The following is an 11,744-nucleotide window of genomic DNA, read 5'->3' as shown; positions in this document are numbered from 1 at the left end:
TCAGACAAATAGTTATCTAATCTCTTCTTAAAAACTTCCAGTGTTGGAGCATTTAGAACTTCTGGAGGCAAGTTGTTCCACTGATTAATTGTTCTAACTATCAGGAAATTTCTCCTTAGTTCTAAGTTGCTTCTCTCCTTGATTGGTTTCCACCCATTGCTTCTTTTTCTACCCTCAGGTCCTTTGGAGAATAGTTTGATTCCCTCTTCTTTATGACAACCCCTGAGATATTGGAACACTGTTATCATGTCTCCCCTAGTCCTTCTTTTCATTAAACTAGACATACCCAGTTCCTGCAACCATTCTTCATAAGTTTTAGCCTCCAGTCCCCTAATCATCTTTGTTGCTCTTCTCTGCACTCTTTCTAGAGTCTCAACATCTTTTTTACATCATGGCAACCAAAACTGAATGCAATATTCCAAGGAAAGAGCTCAAGTTTTAGATGGACATTAAATGAAACTATTTTAGAAAAGGAAAGGATTGTAAAAGACTGTAAAAAGAAACTGCAAGAGTACTTTGAGAGTCATTTAAGTAAAGGAACAAGCTTAAAGTATGGAATGCTAATAAAGTGGTAATGGGGGGCTATTTTATACAGCACAATTGTTTAGAGAGGAAAAAATCCCAGGAAAAGGATATTGGATGCAAGAAAGAAACTCAACTGCAAATTACACCCATGGATCTTAAAATTTTATACCATATCAAATTGTTATGGCAACTACTGTCTATGTTAACAGTACTATGTTAAATATAAACAAAGTTGAACTATACAGACAAGAGATACTTCAAGTTTGCAAATAAGCCAGGGAGATGGTTGGCATATAAATTAAAAAAGGAAGGGCAAATGATTGGAAAAATTTATGAAGGCAGTAATGTAATAAGAGACAATGAAGTTATTAAAAAGTCCTTTCATAATTTCTATTCAAATTTGTACAAAAGACAGAAGTTTGATATGTCAAAAATAGATGAATATCTTTGAAGACAACATCTGCCTAAACTATCAGAAACTCAGAGGCAATGTATCAATGATCTGATAACTGCATTTATTTATTTATTTATTTATTTATTTATTTGATTTGATTTGATTTGATTTGATTTGATTTGATTTTTATATTTTTTATATTTTTGAGATATCAGAAGCCATTAAAAAAAAATGAAGCCACACAAAGCTCCAGGCCCAGATAGTCTTAACAGCCAATATTATAAGTACTTTGATGATGAACTTCTCCAACAAATAAAGGACACAATGAATGATATACGACAGGAGGAAAAGATATCCCAGATGTGGAAAGAAGCCAACATAGTGTTGCTACCCTAGGAAGGTCAAGATGTTACAAAGACAAAGAATTGTAGACCAATTTCATTATTCAACAAGGATTACAAATTCTTTGCTGCCATTTTGGCAGAAAGACTAAAGAAGATTTTACATGAAGACCGAGTGGGTTTTCTGCCAAAAATATAGCTAAGAGATATTATGAGTACTGTCTTAAATATTATTGTATACTTACAATATCATAATGAGAAACAGGGAGCCTTAATATTTTTAGAAGAATGGAATGGAATGGAATGGAATGGAATGGAACGGAACGGAATGGAACAGAATGGAACGGAACGGAACAGAATAAATATTACCGAATACCTACAATATCATAATTAGAAACAGGCAGTCTTAATATTTATAGAATAGAATAGAATAGAATAGAATAGAATAGAATAGAATAGAATAGAATAGAATAGAATAGAACAGAACAGAACAGAACAGAACAGAATAGAATAGAATAGAATAGAATAGAATAGAATAGAATAGAATAGAATAGAATAGAATTACAGTTGTACTCGCTTCGGCAGCACGTATACTAAAATTGGAATGATACAGAGAAGGGAAGGGGAAGTAGAGAAGAGAAGAAGGTGGGGAAAGAAAGTTGGAAGGAGAAGAGGGAGAGGCTAGGTTTGAGGAGAAAGATTGCTGTACAATAAAAAAAAGAAGATGAAGTGGAAGAAAGGCAGCTCTGAACAAACAAATATAAATATATTAGGAAAAATAATGAATTGTTAAAGAATAAAAGAGAATAAATATGTACAACTAGCAAAGATAAAATTTAGGGATAAATGAAGAAAGTGTTTATATATGCAAGTATAGAAATACTGAGGTATATTCAAAAAAAAAAAGGAAAGGGGGAAAGACGATATTGACAAAAATTGTAATTGAGTAAAATGTATTTGAATTTGACTAATTGTATAAGATAAGAAACGACCAACACTCTGTTCAAAAAGAAAAGAGAAAGATGTGGGTGAGGGTGGGAGAGGAGAAAAGAAAAAAAACCAATAAAACTTGTAAAACAAACAAACAAAAAAAAAGAATTACAGTAATGCCCTTACACATACATATATTTATATCTCTATTTCACTTTATGGATCTAATGATTTTATTTTTTGTCTTGTGGCTCATGCGTTCCTGCCTCTACAAGTCCTCACATGTTTTGAAGTTGTTCACATATGTGACTGTCTTACTATCATTATGAAATTAGTCACTTTTCTCTTCCAAATCCTATGGGACGCCATGAAAATTGGAGCAACTAACACAGAATAATGGTATTTATTATCCCCATCCTATTCCAACCCATGATGGGAACCCCAAAGCTCTGTGAGTTGATTTGTTAGTATGTTACACTCCCTAGTTTTGTCTGAAAAACATCTCCAGGAGGCAGATCAGTCTGATCTACTTTAAAGATCTTGTAGCAGACAGAGGCATTTGTACACAGAAAGAAGACACTCATGGAAGATGTTAGTATTGGTGGAGTTACTCTTAATAGTATTGCCTGAAGTGACGTGCAAAAATCCTAGCCTTCAATGCGACTTTCAGGAGCCTCTTCCTATTCGGCACACCTATCATCAGCCTGGAGACATTAATATTGCTGGCATTATTTCTGCATTCTTGATATTTTCTGACCCCATTGATTTCAGTCAACATCCTTCTCAGGCATTTCATGATGGACTTATGTAAGTATATCATTAATTTATTGTCAGCTCTGAACGTTGCTGGTAAATCACATGATGCTTGAAATATTTTCCTCTAATGGCAAAAAACCCAGAAAGGAACATCTACAATAGGCTGTTTAGGTTTATTTTATGTAAAGTTATATTTTACTTCAGTTTTCAGATAAAGTTAAAATAATCAAAATTGAGATCAAATTTCCATTTATAACAAATCACATCTTAATATGTATTAATATATAGGTATGTATGTCTTTATTTATGCCATTGTTACTACTATTAAGAAAGTGAAAGCATATATTTCCCATGATAAGTTTCCTCATTGATATTTCTGGTACCAAAATGTAGCAATTTCCTTCTGCATATAAGCTGTGGTTTGGAAGTGGACCATTCTGACATACTAAAATATAGAAATAAGAATTATTAAATACAATCCACAAGATATGCTGGACTGAAGGATTGCAAGGCACATAATGTGAAACAGGCCTTTCTTAATGATTTTTAAAAAATTGCTTTACAGAATAGTTTTTCAGAATTACCAGCATATCCTGGCCTTAGCATTTACTATAAAACAGATTAATGAAAATCCTCAAATCCTATCCAACATCACGCTGGGCTTCCACATTTTTAACAGCAATTTTAGTCCAAGCTGGACTTACTTTGCCTCAATGCTTCTGCCTTTCACTCAGGGAAAATTCATCCCTAACTACAAGTGTGGGATTACAAATACTTTGGCTGCAGTAATTGGGGCACCTGATATTTCTCTTCACATGGCAACTATATTGTGCAACTACAAAGTTCCTCAGGTAAGATTTGCTGTAGATATACATTCTGCCATAACTTCAAATACATCTATAAGCTTCTCTCTGTAAAAAGGAGAGACCTTTCAGATTCCTAGATATTATTTTTGCTTGATAAAGTTGGCATAATAGTATGAGTAATCATAAGTTTGAACAGATGGTGAGGCTATTTGACATAGCAAATTCCAGATACTGAACTAAGGCTCAAATTTGAAATATTCACAATGACACTACTTCCACAAAAATGTATTTACTGATACTTCAAGAGTGACATCTTCGTTGATATTTCCTAATAAACACAGCTAGTTGCATAATGTTTCAGTATATAAAGATACCCAAAGACTCAAGTGAATGTACACATTTTCAGAGGCCTTTGCAATTCCATATGTTTATTTTTCTGTAGTTGATATATGGCTCTGCTCCAGTCATGGATAAAGACACTCAAGCAGTTTTCTTTCAACAAATGTTTCCAAATGAATCCCACCAACATAAGGGCCTCCTGCAGTTATTGCTGTATTTTAGATGGACCTGGATTGGAATTCTTATAGTAAGGGATGAGAAAGGAGAGAAATTCATCCAGGAGGTGCTCCCCATATTTTCCAAGCATGGCATCTGCATTGAATTCATAGAAGAGTTCCCAAATGCAGCCTTTTACAGTGATTTTACTGATACGGTAGATCAAGGACTACATATATACCATGTTCTCATGAACAGCATAGCCAATGTGATAATCTTATATGGTGAAAGTCAGTCCATATCAGTCCTGAGTAGTTGCCTCCGGTTCTCAGAAGTGGAGGACATACCAAAGAAAACTAAGATTTGGCTTATAACTGCTCAGTCAGATTACACTTCAGTTTCCATTCATAAATCTTGGGATATCCATTTCCTACATGGGGCTTTATCTTTTGCAGTTCACACAAAGGAGGTCCAAGATTTCCAAGAATTTATTCAAAACTTAAATCCAAACAACAACAACCAGCATGATCATTTTCGAAAAGATTTTTGGGAACAGGCATTCGATTGTTTCTTCCGAAACTCAAAAACTGAGACCTCTGAGAAGAAATGTACTGGACAGGAGACGCTTCAGATTCTTCCCACATCTGTGTTTGAGACACTAATGAGTGGTCAGAGTTACAATATTTACAATGCAGTCTATGCTGTGGCACATGCTTTGCAATTTCTGCACATATACAAATCCAGAGAAACAGCAATCGTGAAAGGAGGGAGGAAACAGTTTCATAATCAAGGGTGGTGGCAGGTAAATTTGTGGTGCAGAAACCACCATATCTGCAATTGCAAGATGTGTCCATAAACTTTAGTGAACAATAATTTTTGAGGGATTGACACTAGGTTTAAATGTGAGATACTGTATATAGTAATAGATTAACCAACTGAAAACTTTTTATGCTTATGTTAAAATTGTAAGTGGTATTCTACAAAATTGTAACCACATCTCCTAGAATATACTTCTGTCCATGAAATTAACCGCCTCTGAAGCCCAAAATTTAGAATGGCATATAGTTACTTTCTTGTTTCATACCTATAGACAAAATCTTGCCAGACTGAACACTTTAACATATGTATCCACTCCATAGTCTGTGAACTATTCAGGAAGGGGAGATTTCATTTTCTTTCTCACATACATAATTTTTGAACCGATTTGCCTTTTACTTGTTTGAAAAACATCCCTTCCCTTTGGAGAATTCACCTCCTTACTACATTCCATAACTCTGCCATAAGTTCAGTCTATTAATAAATAGAATGAGATGATCTAGTCCATTCACCTGATGTGCAGTAGTTACTTTTTCTTCTAGATGCTTTCTTTGGAATAATTGCTTTTAATCACAGGCAGTACTTTGATTGTTGATAGTACAACCTCTTCACAGATCATTAAAAAGTCATCCGTATTTCTACACACAGAAATTAACAGCAAAATATACATAGTTTTAGAGCAAATGAATGGAGAAGAATGAGAACAGCCTTAGATGCTTCCAGGAACAGGGTTCTAGGAAGAGCAGGGAAGGGAGTGAAAGTGTTTTTAAAATCTCAGGTGGCTTTATAAAAGAGGACTAAGGTAGAATTATATTTTGAGCCTACTTTTTGTGAGACATATCTACTCACAAGTGATGAAAGAATCATAGATTTAAAAGTGGATATTTAAGCACTAGCCCTTGCTTAGTGCAAGATTTTAAATTTCAGCATCTCAGCAGTTTTTGATTCTGCCTCTCTTTGAGCACATCAAATGAAAGAAAGGGCATTGCCTTTTGATCATCAATTCTCATTGCTTAACTTCTTCTATTTAGACTTTGTTTCGTGGGTAGACTATAGTTTCTAAACATAATTTTCCAGATTAATTTTAGATTTTATATTCTAAAAGTAAATCTGTGTTCCATTATACTGTACATTTTAGAGATTGTCCTTACTTAACTATATAATTAGAGCCTGAATTTCCATCAGTAAGTAATAAAATATGCTGTCATTTGACCATGAAGCTTAGCAAAAGCAATTCCAGCAGTTACCAGTTACTATTGTTAAGCAAGGACTACCCAGGTATTTAAGCACCTCATGGATTACAACTTCCAACTTACTTCCAGCTTCCTCATTGATTTTGCTTGAGGAAAGCCAGCAAGGAAGGTTTCAAATCACAATCCTGTAACTTTGGGATGCTGCAAATGTCAGAAATCCAATGGCCATTTCCTAGTTTTGTGATCACAGGGGTGTTCCAACAACTGGAATTTCAAGGAAGTCATAAGTTCCATACATTCTGCAGCATTGGAATTTCAAATGATTGCTGAACAGGCAACCATTGAATGAGGACCACCTGTACTTAAATATTTCTGTGTTGTCTCATACGTACAGACCTCAAAGACATTTTCAGCCCCAAAAGATAGACCAGACTGAGAAATCAACATCATGTAGGTCAGGAGTAATTTTTTTGCAAGAGCTGTAGAACTGAATCTTGCAATGTGCTCAGCTCTCCATTATATCCTCTTTGTTTGATATAGTATAGCTTCTCTGAAATGTTTTCTCAATTCATATTTCTTGGTCAAGGTTCAAGCTCTTCTTATTTGACTATTGCCTTAAATTGGATCTGAGTCTTTCTGACCTCATCAACCATCGCATCCCAGATCCCCACTGTCCTCCACTGTCTTCCAGAATTTGCCCAAATTAATATTCATTGCATTGATGACACTATATAACTATCTCATTCTCTGCTGTCCTCTTCTTCCTTTTGCCTCCAATCTTTCCTATATCAGGGTTTTTTCCAATGAATCCTCTCTTCTCATTAGGTGTCCAAAGTATTTGAGCTTAGTATCTGTTCAGTATCAGTCCTCCAAAGGATACTCAGAATTTATTTACTCTCCTTGCAGACCAAGAGGCTCTGAATATTCTTTTCCAACACCACAATTCAAAGGCATAAATATTTCAGATTTAGATTTTTTTTTTATTGGCAAAGTGTGATTGGGCATACAAGAAATTTGACTTAGTGCATATGCTTTCAATGTACATAAAAGAAAAGATACATTCGTCAAGAATCATAAGGTACAACACTTAATGATAGTCATAGGGTACAAATAAGCCATCAGGAAACAATATCAATATAAATTGTAATGGTCTTTTATGGTCTAACTCTCACAGTGAAACATTATTATTGGGAAAACTATAGCTTTCACTATATAGACTTTTATCAGTAAGGTGATGTCTCTGCTTTTTAATATGCTGTGTAGGTTTGCCATAAATTTCCTTCCAAGGAGCAAGTGTCCCTTAATTTCATGGCATCTGTTGGAGCCCAAAAAAACAATTCTGTCATTGCTTCCATTTCTTCTCCTTCTATTTGCCAGAAAGTGATGGGACTGGATGCCATGATCTTAGTTTTCTAATGTTGAATTTCAAGCCTACTTTGGCACTCTCTCATTTTACTTTCATCAAGATGTTCTTGATGAAGATAAAAGTGCAAAGAAGAGCAACAAAGATGATCAAAGGCCTTGAGACAAAAACATAAGGAGAATAGTTTCAGGGTTTGACTAGTCTAGATAAAAGAAGAACTAGGTGGGACATGATAGCAGTATTCCAGTATTTGAGAGGCTGCCACAAAGAGGAGTAGGTCAATTTATTTTCCAAAGTACTAGAAGTACTGAAAAGTACTGAAGCCTAGCTTGTAGCCAAGCTTGTAGTGTGTGAAATGAACACAATTATATGGTAGTTTCAAGCATCTTATTATTTATTATATATTTATTCCAACTCATCTGGCTTAAGTAGCTTTCACCATTAAACTACAGAGCTTAATTTTATTTTATTTTATTTTATTTTATTTTATTTTATTTTATTTTATTTTATTTTATTTTATTTTATTTTATTTTATTTTATTTTATTTTATTTTATTTTATTTTATTTTATTTTATTTTATTTTATTTTATTTTATTATTTTATTTTATTTTATTTTATTTATTTATTTGCTGTATTTATTTTCGAATTCTATGTTAATTTTATGTCAGTAATCTGATAAATTATATCTTCTAACTTCTAACTTCTTTGTTAGAATGATTGTTCTGGACTGGGACTCCTTGCGCACAGTCACTCATACCCTCGTCACCTCCCGCCTGGACTACTGTAATGCTCTCTACATGGGGCTCCCCTTGAAGAGCACCCGGAGGCTCCAACTGGTCCAGAATGCGGCCACGCAGGTGATTGTGGGAGCGACATGGCGCTTCCATGTAACACCCCTCCTGCGTGAGCTGCACTGGCTTCCGGTGGTCTTCCGGGTGCGATTCAAGGTGTTGGTTACCATCTTCAGAGTGCTCCATGGCTTAGGACCTGGTACTTACAAGACTGCCTGCTGCTACCAATAGCCTCCCAGCAGCCAGTATGCTTCCACAGAGAGGGGCTCCTCTGGGTGCCATCGGTCAAACAATGTCGACTGGTGACCCCCAGGGGAAAAGCCTTCTCTATGGGGGCACCTGCCCTATGGAATGAACTGCCCCCCGGGATATGGAGGATTCCCGAGTTGTGCACCTTTCGCTGTGCCCTCAAAATGTTTTTATTCCAACAAGCTGGGCTGGCATAATTTTTTAACTTTTTAATTTTTTAAAATTTTAAAACAGGTGTTTTATTTGAATAGCTGGGCCAAATTATTTAATATGCTTTTAAATCATTTTTAAATTTTATATTTGTGTGCTTTTACTTTTGGCTGTACACCGCCCTGAGTCCTTCGGGAGAAGGGCGGTATATAAATTGGAATAATAAATAAATAAATAAATAAAATAAATGTTATTTGTTTGATACTGGTCTACAACTTAAATACAAAAGTGTTTATATTATCTAAGTTTAAACAAACATTCATATGTATATTTTGAATATATGAATTATTTCTCCCTCCCCTTGTCCTGTTCTCTGTTTGTTCCTCTCTGAATATCAGTGTTTTTCAGGTTCATTCTTTTCTAAGAAGTGTCAGATTCAACAACAGTGTTGGTGAAAAGATCTCCTTTGATAAAAATGGAGAATTCATTGGTGGATTTGATATTATCAACTGGATCACATTCCCAAACCAATCCTTTCTTAGGGTCAAAGTTGGAGTGATAGATCCCACAGCAGAGAAGTTCTTCAATATTTCTGTAGATTCCATCACATGGCCAGTAGGCTTTAACCAGGTTAGCTATTTGAATCTAGATTTGTCTCCATTCATTTTAATATATTTACTGATGAAAGTCTCAGAGCATCATCTCTGACTAACCTAGGTCCTGGTGAAGAAGAAATATCAGTACATTTTTTCCAGGGGTGAAATTCACTTACCTTCGCTACCAGTTCGCAAATCTGAGGACGCACAGAGAGTCTAAAATGGGACATGATGATGTATGGGCATGTGGGCGGAGCCGCCCACTGTCGGCATTACCAGTTGACCTGAGCCAGATAGAACCAGCTGAATTTCACCCCTGATTTTTTTTTTTTTTTTTTTTACTTTTCTAGCAATTGTATTCTTTACGGGTTCCCTGTTAATTATGGACATAATTAACATGGTTTTGAAATAAGAGCTGCAACCACTAGATCTCATCAGTTTGCTGACATCAAAATTCAGAAGTTGAGAAAACCAACTTTAACTAATTAGCATAGCAATTGTCTTTGAAGAGTGATGATGGTTAACGAAGGCTATCAATACAATTATTGTAGAAATTTAATTAATTATAATTTCAGAGCAATTACATCTAAAATTATTTCATCCCGCTACTTCATTTTAAATCTGTTGATTCCACAGAAACTCTCCAAGCACTTCCTTTCCTCTCTGTATCTCAATATATTCTTCTCCTTTCATTGTTAGGCATTACCTTTATCTTTGTGTAACAATCCTTGTGAGACAGGACACAGCAAGGCCAAGAAAGAAGGGGAATCATTTTGCTGCTATGATTGCCGTCTCTGTCCAGAAGGGAAAATATCAAAGGAGAAGGGTAGGAAATTTCCAAATATAATGGGACTAAGACATTGGGATACAACACTGTCTGTAATCAACTGTATCAATTCCACTGTGTTCTTTTTCAGACATAGATGACTGCTCTCCATGTCCAGAAGATCAATATCCAAATCCCGGCAAAAATATGTGCATTCCAAAACGGATCACCTTTTTGTCCTATGAAGAACCCTTGGGGATCAGTCTGACTATTCTTTCCCTTTGTTTTTCTTCAGTGACAACCTTGGTCATTACAATCTTCATGAAACATAAAGATACCCCTATCGTCAAAGCCAACAACCGAAATCTCACTTATATACTCCTAGTTTCTCTTCTCCTCTCTTTCCTTTGTGTCTTTTTATTTGTTGGGAGGCCCAATACAATTGTTTGTCTTCTTCGACAACCAGCTTTTGGCCTCATCTTTTCTGTGGCAGTTTCTTGTGTCTTAGCCAAAACCTTCGTTGTGGTTTTAGCATTCATGGCTACCAAACCTGGTTCCAGATTGAGGAAATGGGTTGGGGTAAAGATGGTCAGTTTCATTCTTCTATCCTGCTCCCTTATTCAAATATGTGTTTGTACTGTGTGGCTGATAACATCCCCACCATACCCAGATTTTGATATGAAGTCAATGTCTGAAGAAGTCATCCTGGAGTGCAATGAAGACTCAGTCATGTTCTACTGTGTTTTGGGCTTTATGGGTTTTCTTGCTCTGCTTAGCTTCTCTGCTGCTTTTCTAGCTAGGAAGTTACCCGACAGCTTCAATGAAGCCAAATTCATCACCTTCAGCATGTTGCTCTTCTGCAGTGTTTGGCTGTGTTTTATTCCAACCTATCTAAGCACAAGGGGAAAATATATGCTGGCTGTGGAGATCTTCTCCATGATCTCCTCCAGTGCTGGCTTATTGGTGTCCATCTTTTTCCCCAAGTGTTTTATCATTGTGATGAGACCTAACCTGAACGATAAACACCAGCTCATGAAGAGAAAGTTTTAAGAAAAGTTTATGTTTGCCTGATATTCTTTAAACGTACATGTTGGAGAACTTCCCCACTTGGACAGTTAAGCTAGAGAACAATGAACAGAGACAGTGATGTTCTATATTGCCCTGTCCCCTGAGATTTGAAGAGCTTGGAAGTTTTTTTTTCTTCTGGAAAGCAATTATAACTGGGCTCTATAAAAACATAAATTACAGCATAAATTATTGTATTCACATATTTATTGACATTATTGATTTATTGACTTATTTTAGTAGGTTATGGTGAGCTCTGACTAAAAGTATCAATTAAATTGTAAATTTACTTGTCATCTTAATTTATATGCAGTAGAATATGTAAAAAGGAGTGCAGTCAGCAAAAAAAAAAAATCATTCTAGTAAATTCAATTAAATTCCATCAGAAGTCTAATACATGCTAGTATCCAGGGGTGAAATCCAGCAGGTTGTGACAGGTTCTTGAGAACTGGAAGTGGAAATTTTGAGCACTTCAGAAAACTGGTAGCAGAAAGTTTGAGCAGTACGG

The 11,744-nt window shown here is 35.5% G+C and overlaps 1 protein-coding gene across 1 annotated transcript; it reads left to right on the top strand.

Moving 5' to 3' along the window:
- Window positions 1-2,779: 2,779 nt before the first annotated feature.
- Window positions 2,780-11,221, top strand: LOC139324544 (vomeronasal type-2 receptor 26-like). The gene is made up of 6 exons (XM_070954256.1): window positions 2,780-2,997; window positions 3,512-3,797; window positions 4,195-5,049; window positions 9,218-9,439; window positions 10,105-10,231; window positions 10,323-11,221. Exons 1-6 carry the CDS (start codon window positions 2,780-2,782, stop codon window positions 11,219-11,221), a joined length of 2,607 nt encoding a protein of 868 aa, XP_070810357.1.
- Window positions 11,222-11,744: the final 523 nt, after the last annotated feature.

Source organism: Pituophis catenifer, unplaced genomic scaffold (genome assembly GCF_029215685.1).
Source record: "Pituophis catenifer annectens isolate HBS135680 unplaced genomic scaffold, rPitCat1.0.hap2 SCAF_15, whole genome shotgun sequence".
Classification (NCBI taxonomy): domain Eukaryota; kingdom Metazoa; phylum Chordata; class Lepidosauria; order Squamata; family Colubridae; genus Pituophis; species Pituophis catenifer.
Note: the sequence above shows the minus strand (reverse complement) of the source record. Positions and strands in the feature narration are given on the sequence as shown.